At 50.1% G+C, this 18,363-nt stretch overlaps 5 protein-coding genes across 5 annotated transcripts; 4 read left to right on the top strand and 1 right to left on the bottom strand.

The window, feature by feature from the left end:
* Positions 1–1,251: 1,251 nt before the first annotated feature.
* On the bottom strand, positions 1,252–2,378 carry LOC100822741 (AT-hook motif nuclear-localized protein 27-like). The gene has a single exon (XM_003567439.3). It carries the CDS (start codon positions 2,260–2,262, stop codon positions 1,411–1,413), a length of 852 nt encoding a protein of 283 aa, XP_003567487.1. The 5' UTR covers positions 2,263–2,378; the 3' UTR covers positions 1,252–1,410.
* Positions 2,379–4,141: 1,763 nt separating this feature from the next.
* Positions 4,142–7,040, top strand: LOC100840711 (probable NADPH:quinone oxidoreductase 1). The gene is made up of 3 exons (XM_003565048.4): positions 4,142–4,525; positions 4,637–4,834; positions 6,465–7,040. Exons 1-3 carry the CDS (start codon positions 4,432–4,434, stop codon positions 6,764–6,766), a joined length of 594 nt encoding a protein of 197 aa, XP_003565096.1. The 5' UTR covers positions 4,142–4,431; the 3' UTR covers positions 6,767–7,040.
* Positions 7,041–8,633: 1,593 nt separating this feature from the next.
* Positions 8,634–10,454, top strand: LOC100822429. Its single transcript, XM_003567438.4, has one exon. The coding sequence runs from the start codon at positions 9,016–9,018 to the stop codon at positions 10,150–10,152; it is 1,137 nt and encodes a 378-aa protein (XP_003567486.1). The 5' UTR covers positions 8,634–9,015; the 3' UTR covers positions 10,153–10,454.
* A 2,822-nt stretch (positions 10,455–13,276) lies between these two features.
* LOC100840404 (protein IRON-RELATED TRANSCRIPTION FACTOR 2) lies at positions 13,277–15,879 on the top strand. The gene is made up of 3 exons (XM_003565047.4): positions 13,277–13,849; positions 13,931–14,272; positions 15,554–15,879. Exons 1-3 carry the CDS (start codon positions 13,559–13,561, stop codon positions 15,647–15,649), a joined length of 729 nt encoding a protein of 242 aa, XP_003565095.1. The 5' UTR covers positions 13,277–13,558; the 3' UTR covers positions 15,650–15,879.
* Positions 15,880–16,051: 172 nt separating this feature from the next.
* Positions 16,052–18,185, top strand: LOC100822116 (glycerol-3-phosphate acyltransferase 1). The gene has a single exon (XM_024458506.1). The coding sequence runs from the start codon at positions 16,491–16,493 to the stop codon at positions 17,976–17,978; it is 1,488 nt and encodes a 495-aa protein (XP_024314274.1). The 5' UTR covers positions 16,052–16,490; the 3' UTR covers positions 17,979–18,185.
* The last annotated feature ends 178 nt before the right edge of the window (positions 18,186–18,363 follow it).

The raw sequence follows: 18,363 nt of genomic DNA, 5'->3' as shown, positions 1-18,363 counted from the left end.
CTAATTCTCGGCCATTTCTATCAATGCACACATCTTTAGATGCCTTAATTTTACAAAGCAAATTCTGAATTACGATTCAAGTATTTCAAATGCTTCGTGTATTAACAGCAGCAACAACAACAAATATTTTTTTTCCTTCAGCACTCATTTGATGGATGGATCGAAGAAGATCAGCCACTAGAGAATTCCTTGCTTTGCGTTTTCTGGTCGATTTTTTTTTTGTCCTGCTGAACCTGAACTTGTGTGTCCCGTTAATTAACCCCTACTTTTTGCGGGCCCGTGGAAAAAGGACGAGGCATTGTCGAGATATGCCATCGCTGCAAAAGCATACATACATACTTTGATCTTTATATATATAACCACCTTTTATATTAGCGGCACGAGCCAGTGATGATGCATAATTAATCGAAGGAGAGCCCTAAACTTGCGACCAGATGTAATATACTCTAGTAGTATAAATGACCAACTGAATTCACATTACCTCGCTCCGTAATCTCCCCTTCGCCGACCCTTCCATCTCGACGTCGTCGTGGCTTCAAAAGACCTCCGTCGACCCTTCCATCTCTTCGATCGAATTGCCTGCAAAGCTTGCGCTCGGCCCAACTCGCGTGGAATCTCGGATCAAGCAAATGGACATGCCCCCTCGAGCAAAAAAAAAAAGAAAAAAGAAAAAGGGCAAATGGACACGCATGCCCTGCGGGGCAGCTAGTCCTGGATAAAGCCCAGCACGTACATTCAGGTACACGCGCCTGCCACGCCAACTGCGTGCACGCGTGCAGTGCCTCCATACGAGATGGATGCTTTCCTTTTATCGTCAGCGGTGAATGCCTTTGGCTAAGCCTGTGGCGCTGTACGTACAATTACAAAGCTGGCGCGCGCGAGCCGCACTACACCTAGCACACCGATCAGCTTAGCTGCCCCGGCCGGGGAAATGCTGGGGCTGAGCTAGTCGTCGCGCGCTATCGCAGGCAGTCTTCTTCTCTTTGGAGGCCGGTGTACTACTGCAGTACCGATCCAGCCTCCAGGTCTTTATTACAACTTGCTTGCATGGAGAGGAGGACCGCATGCATCGGAAACTCCACAACTTCGCGCCTTCCCGAGGGGAGTACTACACGTAGTAGGACTACACACATGCAGCAGTATCTTCTCTTTATCATCGTGCTTCGCAGCTGTAAATAGAGACTGCATGCACGCTTAGCTAGCTTGCGCAAGGTTGCACAGAACGCAGCACCATAAGTACATGTCAGCAGCTGGTCAGAACCTTTAAACGAGTTGAAATTAACTTAGTCTCAAAATAAGTTAGCAAGCAGTGACACAAACCACAACTGCTGCGTTCGACATCAAGAGCGATCTACTACACAGCAAGAATGCCGATCGATGCTAGTAGTACAATACCGATCAGTACAGTAATCAGAGGTAATGAGTCCAGGAAGGATGGTTCGGTGTGCCGGGGTCTGACATCTGGCCCCTCAGATGCATCTGCTCCGCCGCATGCTGCGGATAGTGGCCCACCTGACCCGGAAGACCGCCGAAGCCACCATGCCACATGCCGGCCGGGGCGGCCACCGTCGCTGGCTGCTGCTGCTGCTGTGGCGGAACAAGAAGATGCCTCTCGTCCTGAAAACGACCAAGTACTCCAACGCTCCCATCATCGCCTTCTACCTCCACCTTAGTCGTCTCCGTCTCCGGCGCCGCGGGCAGGCGGTGCGTCTCGGGGTCCTTGAACGTGGCGGCCACGACCACCACGCCATCCTCCGCAGCCGTCATCTCCCCGGCCAGCGTGCCGCCGATCACCCGCCCGTTCTCCCCCGCGAACGTCACCACGAACGGCGGCGGCGGCGCCGCCGGAGCCGAGGAAGACGACGACGAAGGCAGCACGGTCCCTGACATGGTCAGCACCTCGAGCCGCCCCTGCAGCCTGACGACGTGACCGTTCCCCGCCGCCTCCGGGGCCGCCGACGCGAGCCGCAGCGCGATGGCGCAGACGGCGCCGCGGCCGCAGAGCACGGAGACGCCGAGGCCCCTGCGGCGCGCGAAGGCGGCCACGGCGCCCGCCACGTCGCATCCCGGGGCGAGCTCCAGGACCACGGGGCGCATGGCCGCCGCGCTCTCTCGCGTCACGATCACCGGCGGCTTCGGCTTGTTCCTCGACCCCGGCGGCCGCCCGCGCGCGCGCGGCTTCTGCTCTGCAACCGGGGCCGGCTGCGGGACGAGCGCAAACGGCGGCTCTGGCTCGAGGCGCTCGTTGGCGGCCGGCTCCATCGGAACGATGATGATGAAGCGCAAAGGTTATATAACGAGCTGGAGGTGATCGGGTACAGTGGGGTGAATAGTAAAAGAGGTTCTAGGTATGTATTCTCGGATTAAAGCAGATTGAGCTTAAAATACTCGTACGCTACGGCAACAAGATCGATGGTGGGAACGAATGGATATATGCCTCGATGGAGCTCGTACCAGGAAACGAAATGGTTTTGGTTGGACTCAGATATATACCGGCACCGTCGAGTTGGACTCTCGGGCTGTCGAACTGGAAATGTGGGGCCGCGCCGGGGACAAGTTTTGGCCGCGACTGTTGTAGGCGAGGTGAGACTCCGGTCTTGGTGTTGTCAAATGCAAGACTTGAAGGCGTGCGCTGAGACCTGAGAGCTCCCTGACCTGCAACAGGGAAACAAACGGGTGACCGATGGGCGGGAACCAAAGGGCGGCGGTTTCTCCCCGGAAATGGACTATGCTGCTTCCGCGTTGAGTCATGTGAAATCGTGAACCTTTTTTGCCCGAAATTTGTGAACCTTCCTTTGACTTGAGCCGCCGCCCGGCGAGTCCTCACGGCTCAAATACTCCGCTGCTGCCTCTAGAACTTGAACTTCACCGGTTAAACTTGGTGAAAAATATCCTAAAACATGCTACTGTCGATCAAGAATCCTTACTTTAGGCGACCGATCAAAAATTTGCAGTAGTACTCCATTTGTTCTTTTGTCGACCTTAATTTACGTCGACCGTCTTCAAGATTCAAGAACTGAACGGCGTGGCAGGCATTAACTCGTCGTCATCGCACAGCGTACGAGGAGAATCGAAGCGAATCTCATGGCCCGGCGAATGGAACAGGCTCGTGATTCCTCGGGAACCAGGAGCAGGAGGGCTGAGGGCAAGGCATGCAGCTTCCATAGGCGCGGTCATGGGAGCCTGCCTCCAGCCCTGTCCCCCTGGCGCGCGCAGTCCCCTTCGCCGCTTCGACGTCCAGGCGGCGGCTCCTCCGGCCTGTCACATCCAGCCGTTGGTGGTCAAAAAGGCCATACGTGGAAAGAGAAGAGCAGAAGAGCAGAGCAGCTGTGTTGAGCTGAAAAAGCTGACGCTGTGGTCTTCCTGGTCTCGACACCCCGGCCGTGGGCTCGTGGCTCGAGTCTTGCCCATCCATCTCCACTATTCTCCAGGCAGGCAAATCTCGAGCGTGCTCTTCTCTGCAGAGCCTAGTACTACGGCTTGGACGTACATCTTCAGAGTTAACTGCGGGGTACGTACTGCTCCAGCCTCCAACTGTCTCCGGCGTCTTGCTCCGTGGGCTCCAGTTTTGCCGCAGTCATTGATACTCTGGGCCGTGGAGTAGTAGTACAAAAGGCCGAACCCTGGGTTTGCAACTTTGGACCGTAGAGGCTGCTGAGCGGCTTGCTCGTGGCCCACGTGAAGGAACGCACACTGGGCCTGGCGGCTGTCTCCGCTGGCCGGAGCCCACCACCGTTGCGCGACTCATAAAGGCCGAGACTTGCTCTTGCACTGGGGCCTTATTGAGCCCGCGCGCGCGACTCTGTTGCGAAATCAGGTCCGACGCCGGCCTCATCGACGATCAGATCAGGTCGCGACTCGCGAGGCAAAAGAAGAAGAAGTAAAGCTTGGCGGCTGCTGCTATGATTCCACAGTGGTTGGTGGAGACGCCTCTCTTGACTCGCACCCCTGTTCGCGAGCTAATTTCGCAAAGCCATGCTACCGGCAAATGATTCTTTACTTAAGCAGCCATTGTTAAACAACCGAAAAGAGAGCACCGAGCTAATTCCGGTGGCTAGGCGCAGAAAGCGCGCCTCAAATTGCCAAAGAAAGATTATACTACCTGCCCGCAACGGTGACAATACACAGAGCTATTTCCATTCACACGGCTGCATCTGGAGTTTTACGTAAAACACCACAACCGATTGCGTCTCTGTAACAAATTTGATCCCATTTCTTAACAGTTTTTTTCGTAGGCCTACGTGTTCTAACATCAAACATAATCTTTTTTCGAGATTCTCAATGCTTCCCAATTCACCCGGTGCAAGTCCAAACTTGGGCCTACATATTCGGGTGCTTTCCTTCTATTTGTCACGGGCAGGCAAAGTGAACCCACCCGGAAGCTAGCAGCGCCCCGCACCCAGAACCGAGGGAGCTGGGAGCAGCAGCGCCATGGAGGCCGCAGCCGCGAAGCCCGTCCTCCGCGTGGCCGCCATCTGCGGTTCCCTCCGCAAGGCCTCCTACAACGGCGGCCTCCTCCGCGCCGGTACACTCCCCCCATGCTCCACCTTTTCCCCTCTCGGGATGCTTCTTGTCCTCGCTTTCGCGGCCGGCGTCAGTCACGGCTGACCCGTCGTTCGTTTCCGATTGGGTCCAGCGGCGGAGGTGTGCGAGGAGTCCATCCCGGGGATGCGCGTGGAGCACGTCGACATCTCCGCCCTGCCGCTGATCAACACGGACCTCGAGACCGACGGCGGCGCCGGATTCCCGCCCGCCGTCGAGGCATTCCGCGACAGCGTCCGCCAGGCCGACTGCTTCCTCTTCGGCTCGCCCGAGTTCAACTACTCCATCGCAAGTACGTGCTCCGCTCCGCCTCCGCGCTCATCCTGCTCGATTCCCTTCCATTACATACATACATACATACTCGTAGATGTCGCCCAAATCGGCAGTTCCTGCTGCTTCACGGCAACTGCCATTTTTACCATGGCCAAAGTTGAAGTTAAAATTTTCCCTCGAAAAAAAGGTGGAAGTTAAAATGGTCACAGTATGACAGTAATACCGGGTATCTCTTCTTGCGGACATGCTGGGTAGTATGTTTTTTTTTTGATGGTTTACTGATGACTGAACCATGGGCAATGGAGACAGGCTGTGCGAAATGATGAGTTCTTATGTCATAGTTTTAGTTCCACAAGGTGGATTCACATTTGGTTGTCATCGTGCCAAATTGTTGGGGCGATCCCCATGATGTGCAATTAGTGGACCAGCGTGCCATCATGGTGCATTAGAACCTCCTTTATTCCTTTCGTGCAAATCCTTATCAAGAAAAGCTTTCAGTATCCTATCATGTCCTTTCAGCTACATTTAATAAGTTTGCTGATTGCTGGTAAAGCTAGGAAATGCACCTTTCTACTGCGCCAAATATCCACCTGACATTCCTTCTACCCTTGTCCAGAAGCATTCTTTTTAGCTGCTCAGTTAAGTTTAGTTCACATGGTATTTTAGAAAAAAAGTTTAGTTCACATGACTTTATTTATTTCTGTTTTCCCTTTACCATGGACTATTTCTTGCACTTGACCAAGTGGTTGGGCCTATGCTGCGCAACTTTACTGAAGTTGAATTTGTGCATCCCAATTGAGCAATTTGATATTGAGCCTGTATCAGGGCATACAATTGATTTACATAATTATCACAGGCACTGATTTTATGGCGCGCTGGTCCATAACTCCATACACATGTTAGGAACAGACACGCAGTAGAACACTATGCTTACCTCACACGGGGAATAAAATGATTCAAATTATATAGCACCCTTAATTATTGATAGATGTTGATATATTGAGCAAAAGGCAGAGAAATGATGAAGAAAAAGTTATTATCAAGCTGGAGTGCTGGACACAAGTTTGTAGCCATTGAAATGAGAAACCTAGAAATTCCACGGACACATGCTGTGATGTGTGTTTCAATTGTATGGCCCAGTTGCATTTTTGTGCTACTATTCACAGTGAATTTGTCTAGTTCGAACCTCAATGTGTAGATCAAATGGCAATCTTAAATTTTATGACTCTTGTGGGCTCTGGCAATGCTATAAACTAACCACATTCAATGTTAAAATATGTTTATTTTTTTAATATTCACACTAGACCAAGTGGTTGGGCTCAATACATGCTCTGGCGTGCAACGTTGCTGAATGTTCAATTTGGGCAGCCGATTGAGCTGTATGTGCTTGAGCCTGTATTTGGGCCATACAATTGGATTTAAAAACCTATTGTAAGCTCTCAATTTATGACTATCTAGCGCAAAGGAAGGCCAAATGATCCTGAAAAATCCAGTTATTGTCAAGCTTGACACAAGATTGCCATTATAACTTATAACTGTAGAAAATGACCTGCATATGTAGGGTTAATGGAAGGATTCTTTAAATGTTAGCTTGTCTTTCCGATGCTCGCCTATGTTCTTGATTCACATGCTACGTGTTTCAATTGCAGCCCCGCTGAAGAATGCACTTGATTGGGCTTCTAGAGGAAAGAATTGCTGGGCAGACAAACCCGCCGCGATCGTCAGCGCAGGAGGTGGCTTCGGCGGCGGCAGATCGCAGTACCATCTCCGTCAGATTGGTGTATTCTTAGATCTTCATTTCATCAACAAGCCAGAACTATGCGTCCAGGCGTTTCAGCAGCCACCGAAGTTTGACAGCGACGGGAACCTGATCGACCCCGAAATCAGAGAGCGGATCAAGAAGGTGCTCTTGTCCCTTCAGGCCTTCACGCTCAGGCTCCAGAAGGATTGAAGCAACACAGGGACTGTTAATCTGCATTTCCCTTCAGTATGTTGTACTTCGGGTATTATATATACCATGCTATTTCTTGGCATTTTACTTCACATTAAAGAAATGTATTGTGTGAGCAGACTGAAACTTGTGTAATAAACCCTTGGAGGCTTGCTCTCCTGGCTGTTTGTTGAAAGTTTAACGATTTGGTCAAGCAGTTTGGTTTGGGGGACCTGTATTATACTGTACTCAGATGGATAATTTATTCGACACGCAATTTATGTCCCTTCTTTTATATACTCCATAAACTCGGCAATTTCATTTTCATTCAATACAGCTAAAATGTTAGTAGGTGGCGTGTGCACAGCGTGCCAATTACACAGCATGCTGTCGTTCTCTGTCATAAGACAGTTACATCATTCTATTTAAGTTAGATCATCCATCCCAACTGTATCTCGTTCACATCCTTTGGTGGCCTGTCATTGTATTGTAGTACCATCAACCGTAAGCTATCCAAAGTTCTTTTCTGGTGAACTAACCAGAACTCTCTCCTGTTTTTGTGTGAACTGCTTGTATTTATTCTTGTTTAGTCGTATTAATGGATGGATTAGACATACAAGTCCTCGAAATGGAAAGGAAGCCCGCGTTTCACGTGTACATTTCTTTAACCTCTGATAATCCTACTTCACTTTCCAGGTCTCCCCGTGGACTCGTGTCTGAACCAGCTAGCACGTTTACATAGTACACCCGTGCAAACCGGGCAGCCATTGCTGCTGCACGATGAACGACTTGGACCGGCGGCCACCTGCTCCTCTTTGTGTGGTGCCTGTTCACAGTACAGTTTTTGCTGGATCGGGCCGGAAAAGATGTTCCCACTGACGCATCTTGACCACTGGCGATATGCATCTCCACGTAGCTAACCTCGTACGGTTTCTCACTAGCTAGGATTTACGCGTTTACGGGCCAGTGTAAAAGGGGTGTAATTTTCCCTGGATGGCACTTGGTCCTTTCCTTAAGATGATTTTGATTCTACGATCAATGCATCTTCTTAAAACTAAAATGCACCCAAATTAAGGATGGTTTCACATCCTCTCATCTTTGCAACAAGACGCCTATCAGATGTCCCATCGCATATGGGAGTAGTGCTATCTGTGCGTGTATTCAAACCAATTTTCAGCTTACAGAATGAGTGGTTTTTATTTTGTTTCTCTCATGTGAATGTGATCATGTCTTCTTCTTAGCTATGGGTTATCAGTGAGTCAACGATGGTCGATGCGGAAAATTGACTAGACTTGACTTGCATGCAACGGAGCTTCTAGAATGCAACATCACTATTGGTTGTACATACCTCCATGTGCATATGGCAAAATTAACAACGATATGTGCATATGTAAATATGTAATCTGTCATGGTTCTCAACCAATCCACCCATCGTTTCGAGAAAGCTAACTTTTGGGCTAGCTGATGCCCCTTTTTTTTTCCCGGCTGGCTGGCGTCCATGCATATTGCTTGCAGCACCAGCAATCTTCTCTTCTTCTTGGCTAACGTAACTAACAACACGACCTCGGCAGATAATAAAATACTCATGGCCTAGAGTTAACTGAGCTGCTCCCGATCCTAAATTGTTGTCGAATATTATGTATCTAGACGTTTTTTATGAATACATATATTCATATTTGGACAAATTTGAGACAAGAATTTAGTATCAGAGGAAATTCAGCGAAGAATCTGCATACATTTCTGGCTGTATCAGGCTATGATCAGTTAGCGGAGAACACACCGTTGGCCACTGAATTCTTCGGAAACTGTTGCTGTCAACCCTTGTCAAAGTGGACTGACGACCCGGGGATCTAATCATGTAGTGCTAGTATATGTTTTTTCTGGGTTCCAACCACAACAACTACTACACGATGGCGATCGAAGAATTGCGGTGCAAGGGTGTGGAGTGTGGACAAGAAGCAACGGCCAAAGAAAAAAGAGAGAACACAAAGTGGACTCGTATGGATCATGGATTTTGGATGGTGCGGCGAGCCAGAATATAGATGATGCACACTATTCTGAACCAGATCCTTGTTTTTCATTCATCCTCCTTGCTACCTACTCTGACCAAAATCCTACTATACCAAAATCAAGAACCCCACAGCAACCAAAGCAAAGGCTGCACATACTCACAGAGGAGACATGCAATTAGCGATAGCAATCTATTAAGGAAAGCCCCATCTTTTCGGAGCCTGCTTTTATGATCTTCTAGAGCTCTGTTCTTCGTTTCCATGGAGCCGGCGACGTTCCGGTACATGCCGGACGACGATCATGGCGGCCGCGGCGGCGAAGACGACGAAGAGACCGGCGGTGGGTGTTTCCTGGACATATACGCGCACGAGGCGCGGGACGTGCACAACATCTGCATCTACGGGGAGCAGGACGTGTACGCGCGCTTCTCCCTCACCTCCGGCGGCGGCGGCGCCGACCGCTCCACGCGCGCCGCGGTCGCCGCGGGGGCCAGCCCGCGCTTCGAGGAGCGGCTCCGCCCGCTCCGGCTCCGGCGCTCGGGCGGGGAGTCGCTCAAGTGCGAGCTCTGGATGCGCAGCTGCGACGCGCGGCTCCTCGAGGACCAGCTCCTCGGCTTCGCGCTCGTGCCGCTCGCAGCCGTGGCCGCCGCGCCAGGGGCCCGGCTCGACGCGCGGGACTTCGCGCTCTCCTCCACGGAACTCTTCCACTCGCCCGCCGGCTCCGTCCGGCTCTCCCTCGCTCTCCGCTCCGGCTCCGGCGCCGGAGCCGGAGCCGGAGCCGACGCCGAGGCCGCGGCGGGGCTCGAGCTGTCGTCGTCGTCCCCGGCGCCGGTGGACGAGGATGACTACTCGAGGGTCGAGTTCCCGGACCTGAACGTGGCGAGAGAGAACCTCGACATGGCCGCGCAGTACCTTCCCTTCTTCCACCTCGGGGCGGCCGCCATGGACGAGGACCTTGAGAAGCCGGCGGCCGCGTGCTCCATGGACGGGAGCAAGAACGCGTCGGCCTCGACGACCACCACGGCCAGCGACGACAGAGGCATCTCCATCTCCGCCGCACCCGTGTGCCGCGCGTCGCCGGAGCCGGACACGCCGACGTCGAGCGGAGGGAAGGTGGCGCCGGCGGGGAAGGAGGAGGAGAAGGGAGGCGGCGTGTTCGAGTTCCCTCTTGGGGACATCGACATGGGGGCGGAGCAGAGCGCGATGCAGCGGCAGATCATGGAGATGTACGTGAAGAGCATGCAGCAGTTCACCGAGTCGCTGGGGAGGATGAAGCTGCCCATGGAGCTCGATGGTGCCGGCGGCGTGGTACAGAACGAGGAGAAGCTGCCGGCACCGGAGGCGGAGCCGAAGAAGGACGGGGCCAGGGTTTTCTACGGAAGCAGAGCTTTCTTCTGAAGAAAAAATCTCAATCAGAGCTAGAAAAAACGAAGAAAAATTGATCTCTTCTAGGAAAATTATTGATCAGTGTGCGGTTTGATCATTAGGTTTTGCTTGTTAATTGTTAATTTTGTTCATCGAACTACAAACTAAGAGTAACAGGTGGTGGATTGTAAATTTGGAATGGAGTTAGATTGTTGGCCTGCTTGGTGAGATCTTCTCCGAAGTCTGAAACCTTGACCTTAGAATTGCGGAGCCAGACAGAGAAAGCGTGTCAAGAGTCAAGACTTGCTCGAAATTGAAAACCGACCCCTTTTGAATTAAATTTTACAGATTCACACCATGTAACATGAATTACATACACGAACTTTTTTCTAACTTGTTGGAATACTCCAGTACTCCCTCCGTTTCTAAATACTAAAACACCCTCCGTTCCTAAATACTAAAACAGCGACAAGTATTTAGAAACGAAGGGAGTACTTCGTAAGCGAGCGAATCCGGCCCTTGAGATCACCAGATTAGCTTCATTCGTGAAGACACAGCTCTTTCTCGAGGACACCCGGTCAGTTCCTGTGCTCACTTCCAGTTCAAAAAAAAGTTCCTGTGCTTACTTCACGTCTGAGCACTCCGATTAATTCCTCGCATGGAACTGACGCTTCCACGAATGGAGCCAGCTGCAAATGAAGATAACTCGTTGATGCTGCTGTAGTTTGAACTTTGAACGCGACTAGCACTAACTGTATTTTAGCTTTTCTGACAAAGAGTTTTTAACACACACTTGATGCAATGAAACGGAAGTGTTTTTTTTTTTTTTTTGAGAGAGAGAGAGGAACGAAAGCGACGAAAGTGTTCTTTCGTCCCACGATGGAAATCGATACGCTATACTCACACAGGCCGAAATCGATACGCTATACAAGTGCTTGTCGTTGGCCCAAACTGGGAACTTGGCCGGCTGAAATAAAACAGCCCACTCAGGTCTGGTTGTCTGCTCAGCTTCCACCGTAGCCCAGTTTTCCTTTTGAGGGGTTGCAATCTAGGCGGACAACACGAACTTTTGTTTTTCGGTTGAAACTTAGTTCAACTAGCAATAAGTTTGATAGTGTAAACACTAAACCCTAACCGCCGTCTTTGAAGACAGCTTAGATCTTTGGCGTTTTTTTTCCGTCTCTGACAACCAACCGATCTGGCGTCGACATAGGGGTGGAATCACATGATCAACATTTCACATATAGTTTTCTTCTCAGGTTGACGGTAAAGATGGTTGTCTAGATGGTTGGTGTCTTGGCTCCGTCCTCGCTCCGGTGTAGACGTTGCGTCTATTTTATGAAGCTAGTGGTTCTTGTGACTAATAGTGGTTCTTCTGACTAATCTTTTGGAGTTTTTGGTGTTTTTTCTTGTCGATTCATCGATGAAAAACATCGTTTCACAACTTACCTTGCAAATCCCGTGTCCCTGTCCATGGTGCGTTCATCGATCTTGGGTTTCTACTTGACTCATGCGGCTCTCAAAAACTATGTGGTTGGTCCATCTTATGCAAAGGTGGTGCATGTCTTGCAATTTCGTCACCGAATACCTGAAGGAATGTCAAAACGTGAAGGATGCATGGATCTAGTGGCGCTGATTTCAAATGAACATGACAAAGTATTTAGTTTTGTGGAGGATTTTCCTTATGTTTGTCTCAATTGTACTATCGATCTAGTGTTTTCTCAATTATACTATATATCGATCTAGTGTTCTGAAAAAAATAGTAGTTGTACGACTTTCTTGCCTACCCTTGAAGAGAGAAAAAAATGGTTGTACTTTCTTGCCCGTTGTGTACCACAATTGTACTACTACTTGCAAGTTGTTACCACCGTCTTTCCCAAAATAATACAAGAAACAAAACGATAACATGGCCCCTAACCCCATCCAAGCCATGCGTCACGTGATTAAATTATAACTAAGCACTCCGTCATTCTGTACGTACTACGACTGAAGATGATCATATATATCTGAACGCATCCATTTTATACAAACCAATTAAACCGTCTCTGCCGTAACGGCGTACGTAATAAGGCCTTTTCTCTGACGTGACATCTCCCTGCAGTACACTAATCACACCAGTAATCACCAGTTAGTATAGTGATCAAGGGGGGTTTAAGTAGAGCGATGCGGTAAGCCATCTAGCGCGGGCGCCCTGCGTGTCGCGCGACGGGGAGACCATGCCGTGGCACGCGTCGGCACGGGCGAAGCGCACCCTGGCACGCGCCCGGCGCGTGCCGGCACCATGCATGTCGCTCCCAGGGATCGATTAACATAATAGTTAGCAGCTTAGCTACTGGCACAGAAACCGGGCCGGCGATTAGTTAGGATATAAGTAGGGTGTAGATCCCCCTGCAGGTAGCTGCCGGTGGAATGGAATCGTTCATCATGTCCCGTATCTATCTATCTAGCTATCTATCCAGCTTTGATCTATACTTGTATAGATGCTTACCTGCTACCGGCCAGCTGCTGCTGATCCAGTAAATGGCTCCATGCATTGGCTCGTTCCATTAACTATACAGCGCAGTTTTGACTTGAACCTAACAACATCTAGCTACAACTCCTGCTAGTGTTAATTTTGATTGTTTAATTTGTTTGAGAAGTTGGTTAAGTTAATTATCGTATTTGCTCCAACCAAAATGGCATCTTGGACCCCAAGTAGGGCGAGCCCGAATTGGAATCGCAGCACTAGATGCGGTGCTAGTTTGATATATACGTACACGCGTGCGTTCTTTTATTTTCTTGTGATCTCCGTTAATTTAAAAAGGACCTAGAAATTAAACCAATCTTCAGTCCAACAACTACACAACGGTTAATTACTTCTTGGAAAGCCTTTGGTATGTAACCTTTCAACATAAACAATTCCAGATTACTAGATTAGTGGAGTAATTAATCATGCATCCATGAATTTCTGGTGCAAGCTAGCATGCATACGGTAAATTATGTAAAAGAGTAAAGGACCCTTGGCGCTCATGCATGATTTATTTCTTCACTATCAGTATTAGATGTGCAGACTTAGACATCCAGCTATTATAGTTAGCTAAATTCGTTATCTAGAAGGTCGTATATGAATGACACTGACACCATCGCCTCTCTGGCCTATATAAATAGGAGGGTCACCAGTCCGGAACTGGCCCAAGCTAACTCCATCCACATATCAAACCTACAACAAAATGCAGCAGTAGTACTTAATGCTAACTCATTAAAATTCGATTAGCGCAAGCTTAGGGTCCTCCTCCCCTGAAGCTACAGCTTCTTCTCTCGCGGCTCGCCAAGAACAACAATTAATTAACAATGCCATTAGCTAGCTAGCTAGCTAGCTAGCTAAATCCCCTCTCCGATCCGATTCCGATCCATCTCTAACCTCTCGACTCGATCCAGCAAGGTTGATCAAGATCCATCAATGGGGCACAAGCAGCTGTTCGTGGACGACCCGTTCGCGAGCAGCATCTCGTCTCTGGAGGCGGAGGCCATCTTCTCCGGCGCCGGCGGGCAGTGGCGCGCCGGCGGCGGCCTCGACGACCGTGACCTCTCCGCCATGCCGGCGGCGGCCAACACCTCGTCGGGCGGCTCCGGCTCTCCCGGCGGCGGCGGCAGGAAGATGAGCCACAACGCGTACGAGCGCGACCGCCGCAAGCAGCTCAACGAGCTCTACTCCTCCCTCCGCTCCCTCCTCCCCGACGCCGACCACACCGTATGCAAATCAAATTGAAGCCATAGATCATAATTTGATCCTGAATCCTGATGGATCTGGTGATGATTTGACTAATTGCAGAAGAAGCTGAGCATCCCGATCACAGTGTCGCGGGTGCTAAAGTACATCCCGGAGCTGCAGAAGGAAGTGGACGGGCTGGAGAGGAAGAAGGAGGAGCTGACGCGCGCCAACTGCAAGCCCGGGGTGATCGCCATGAAGGACCAGAACGTTGCTCCCGTCGTCTCCGCGACCTGCCTCGACGACAAGGACATCATGGTTCAGGTCAGCTTGCTCAGCGGCATGGCGGCGGCGGCTCTGCCGATGTCCACGTGCATAAAGATTCTGGAGAACGAAGGTCTTCGCCTCGTCAGCTCGTCCACTTCTGCCTTTGGGAACAGGACGTTCTATAACCTCCATCTTCAGGTAATTGGTACATCTGTCTGCATGAAGCCTTAATTTCCTATTGGTAATTATCAATGTCATCGATCCATGCTTGCTCGATTCATTTTGGCAAATTTGCCTCATACTTACTCGACATCGTAGTAGAAGAGAAGGAAAAAAAAAAGCCCAGCATTTTTCTTTGAGAAACAAAGCACAACATTTTCTGCTCCCAAGATCCATTCCGAAAGCCGGGTGCACAACACTACGAGTAAAAATCGTTTCCTCTTAGTTATATAACGTGTGGTACCTTCAACTTAAATGAGCATCAGTTGATGCAGAGTGGTACCCCTGTTCGGAAAAGACTTCAACATGGCACCATCTTCACTAGAGGTCCCCCAGCCCCTAATTCAGACGAAGGCATCATTTTAGTCCATTAACCCCGGTAGGTTGAGATTACAAAGGCTAGATTTATATAACGGTTTTGCTATTTCTAAGGCGACTGAGAAATAAGTATTTCTAACAACCATTTGATCCAATCACTGAGATTCGTGCAAGATCCATACATATACAAAGTATTAGAAAACCTTAATCGGATGGATATGATCGTTGACTGAGAAATAGACACTTCTTTTATGTAAAGGGTGTTTACTATATATATGTGGGTTTTGATATACTCATATTGAATAGATTTGAAGATCATGTCAGGCCCTACTTAGGGTAATCTGTTGTGAAATTAAACTGTGTTCATAGGGCAAAAACATTGTCTTATAAATCAGCACAAAATCAACGAATTGGGAGTTTTTACGTAACAAATATAAATTGTAGCAACACAAATTAATTGGCTACAATACAATCCAAGAACAACAAGACGAGTATACACGGCAAACGATCATGCATATGGTGAGTTGGTGACCAGATCACCCGCTCTACTAGATGCTCCTAGATGCATATGGTGCCATAATTTTAGGAAAACCGAACTGGAAGAAGCACCTAAAAAACGAGTATGAAATCATCAATCGACCAAGATTAGAGGTCGGTCTCATCATCGACAACATGAACAATTAAGATGCATGCTGGAGAACAGATAATCTAACACAGCCACAGGTTTATTACAAAAAGCTTAACAGAAACTTCGCTAAAGCAACCAAAGAATGAGAACAAAAAAATATATCTTCTAATAACATGTGTGTGCTGTTGTATAGCATCTGAAGGCGTAATGCGAAACTCTAATTTATCTGAAGTATGTAGTGCTTATATGCTTATATAACATGTAAATAAGCAATATATATTCATTAATTTCATTTAATTTGTATACTGAAACAGAGAAACCAGCGAACGATGAGCAAGGAGTGCCCAGCGTTCTGTGACGAGCTGGAGAAAGCCATCAAGAAAAAGGCAGGACTGCATATGCATCAGTGATATATAGATTTGCGGATTATAGATTGGACGGTGCCTAATTAACTACTACCATGAATCAAAATCCATGCCATAGATATAGGATGAGATAAACAGTGCTGCTAGATGATATGGTGTATCTGTAGCGTGTGTCCCTCGGATTCATAACAAGTGTCGTTGATTTAGTACAAAGTTGTAATAGAGTTGTACCAAATGAGCGACACTTAATATGCATCAGAAATAGTATTATATTATTGTCGTTATACATACATTTTCATCAGGTTAATTCTGTATACTTTTGTGCACACGCATGCATGTACCGATCGAACTGCACGCAGCACGCCAAGTATATATAGTATGGCTTAAAAAAGTTTATATAATATTGCATGAAAACAACAGATAGGAAAGAGAAATCAAAATTGTCCGGGAAGTAGCATGCACTTGCGTAAATATCACACACAATGTGTCCATTTCTGATCCATACGCACATGTAGCATGGGCCTGTATATATGGATGGGAAAGATGCAAGTATTACTTCCACCTTGTACTACTCACGAGAAGCCGAGGCCCGTGTGTCGAAAAAAAGCTTAGGCCCATACGGACGAAGCGAACCGACGTATGACAAACTTGCGTAAAAAAAAAGCCCAGCCTGGTTCATACGGCCCAAAGACGGTTCGATTCACCTCCAGACCGATACGGATTCGTTTCTCAAAACAAAAAAAAGGATGCTGTACCTGTATGTTTTCCTACTTCGACTAGAAATCGCATTGAGGGAGACAGAGACGGCGTCCATATATTAATCGCCAGCCAGCAGCAGCAAGCTGACAACATCGACCGATCAAAAGCAGCATAGCCGACGACGACGATGAAGGGATACGCGCACCGTTTGCTCGGCCTCCACCGCGCCGTCAAGGAAAGACTCGTCGCCGGCCTCCTCCGCCGCCCATCACCGACGACGACGGCGGCGGCAATGGCAGCACCGGTCGTCATCGAGACCACCGTGGCGGCTGCGATACTGGACGCGGACGCGCTGCTCCTGGCAGGGAAGACGACTCCGGCAGCGCTGTTCCCGCCCTTCTTCCTCGTGGCCGTCGAGGCCGGGAGCTTCGCGCGCGGGCTGCTGCTGCTGGCGCTCTACCCGTTCCTGCACTTCGTGAAGCTCGAGGCCTGCGCGAGGGCCATGGCCATGGTGGCCTTCTGCGGGCTCCGCCGGGACGAGGCGGCCCGCATCGGCAGGGCCGTGCTGCCCAGGCACTTCTCCCGCTCCACGTCCATCCCCTCGCCGGCGCCGGAGAAGATGACGGCCGCGGTGAGCTCGTCCTTCCCGACAGTCATGGTCGAGGCGTTCCTCAAGGAGTACGTCGGGTTCGACGCCGTGGTCGGCAGAGAAGTCCGCAAAGCAGGGCAGCACTACTACTCGGGCTTCATGGAAGAAGACGACTCCGCGGAAAAGGAGGCGAGATTCATGGCCGCGACAAAGGGAGCAGCAGAGAAATCGAAATCTGAGAATAATAATCGGGGGAGCCAGCAATGTTACCCGAAGCCGATGGTGTTCCACGACGGGCGTCTCGCCTTCACGCCGACCCCGGCGCGCGCGCTCGCCATGTACGCCTACCTCCCGCTCGCCGTCTTCCTCGCCGCCGTCCGCATGGCCATCTACACTCTCCTCCCCCGCCGCCTCATCAACCCCGCCGCCGCCCTCGCCGGCGTCCGCGTCATCGTCACCAGCTCCGGCAATAACACCACCTCCACCACCTCCAAAACCGGCAATGGCGGCGGCCGTCTCTACGCCTGCAACCACCGGACCCTCCTGGACCCGATCGCCATCGCCAGCGCGCTCAACAAGCCGGTCTCTGCCGTGACCTACAGCCTGAGCCGGGTCTCGGAGCTCCTCTCGCCGATCCCGCTGCTCCGACTAACCCGCCGCCGCGAGGAGGACCGGGCCCGGATGTCAGCCCTGCTGGCCCGCGGCGACGACGTGGTGGTGTGCCCCGAGGGCACCACGTGTCGCGAGCCCTACCTGCTCCGCTTTAGCCCGCTCTTCGCTGAGCTCGCCGACGAGGTCAGCCCCGTCGCCGTCGACGAGAAGTCGGCCGTCTTCTACGGCACCTCCACGTCTCCGGGGGCGAAGTGCTTGGACTCGGTGTATTTCTTGATGAACCCCAGGCCGGAGTACTCGGTGAGGTTCCTGCAGCCCGTGCGCACCGGAGGCGGGAAGAGTAGCATCGAGGTGGCCAATACGGTGCAGGGCGCCATTGCTGACGCGCTTGGGTTCCAGCCCACGGCGATGACCAGGAAGGACAAGTACTTGCTGCTCGCCGGGAACGAAGGGGTCGTGCCAACCAAAGCCTAAGCTCTTTTTTCTTCGGTACAACTGGCAGTGTCGTGTAAAGATGTTTAGAATCAAATCAAAGATGTTCATCAGACCAAATTTTACAGTTAGAGCAAGTGTATGTAGAGATGTTTAATTTCTTACAGGTATAGTACGGAGTAGTAATCGAGCAGATCGGTTAACCGAGCTTATTATTTTTAGCAATATAATTTGACTACAATTTGTTCATCAGACCAAATTTCAGATGTGTCCAAACTTTATCGTACGATCAGCTCCAAATCTCTGTACATTTTGTGTTCAATACCCCTGATTCTGTAGCCAATGATCTCTCAGTTTCACCTATAGTAGTAGTCAGTAGCCAATGAATTGGTTGTTCAAACCAAATTTCAGATGTTCCAAACTGTAT

The sequence above is a fragment of the Brachypodium distachyon genome, chromosome 2, assembly GCF_000005505.3.
Source record: "Brachypodium distachyon strain Bd21 chromosome 2, Brachypodium_distachyon_v3.0, whole genome shotgun sequence".
NCBI lineage: Eukaryota > Viridiplantae > Streptophyta > Magnoliopsida > Poales > Poaceae > Brachypodium > Brachypodium distachyon.
This window is presented reverse-complemented; position numbering and strand designations above follow the sequence as displayed.

Excerpts from the sequence above, each read along its gene's own strand:
- LOC100840711 (XM_003565048.4), top strand. The coding sequence starts at position 4,432 with ATGGAGGCCGCAGCCGCGAAGCCCGTCCTCCGCGTGGCCGCCATCTGC. Across the intron at positions 4,526-4,636 it reads CGGCGGCCTCCTCCGCGCCG|CGGCGGAGGTGTGCGAGGAG; the intron begins GTACACTCCCCC and ends GATTGGGTCCAG. Across the intron at positions 4,835-6,464 it reads GTTCAACTACTCCATCGCAA|CCCCGCTGAAGAATGCACTT; the intron begins GTACGTGCTCCG and ends TTTCAATTGCAG.
- LOC100840404 (XM_003565047.4), top strand. The coding sequence starts at position 13,559 with ATGGGGCACAAGCAGCTGTTCGTGGACGACCCGTTCGCGAGCAGCATC. Across the intron at positions 13,850-13,930 it reads TCCCCGACGCCGACCACACC|AAGAAGCTGAGCATCCCGAT; the intron begins GTATGCAAATCA and ends GACTAATTGCAG. Across the intron at positions 14,273-15,553 it reads TCTATAACCTCCATCTTCAG|AGAAACCAGCGAACGATGAG; the intron begins GTAATTGGTACA and ends ATACTGAAACAG.
- LOC100822429 (XM_003567438.4), top strand. The coding sequence starts at position 9,016 with ATGGAGCCGGCGACGTTCCGGTACATGCCGGACGACGATCATGGCGGC.
- LOC100822741 (XM_003567439.3), bottom strand. The coding sequence starts at position 2,262 with ATGGAGCCGGCCGCCAACGAGCGCCTCGAGCCAGAGCCGCCGTTTGCG.
- LOC100822116 (XM_024458506.1), top strand. The coding sequence starts at position 16,491 with ATGAAGGGATACGCGCACCGTTTGCTCGGCCTCCACCGCGCCGTCAAG.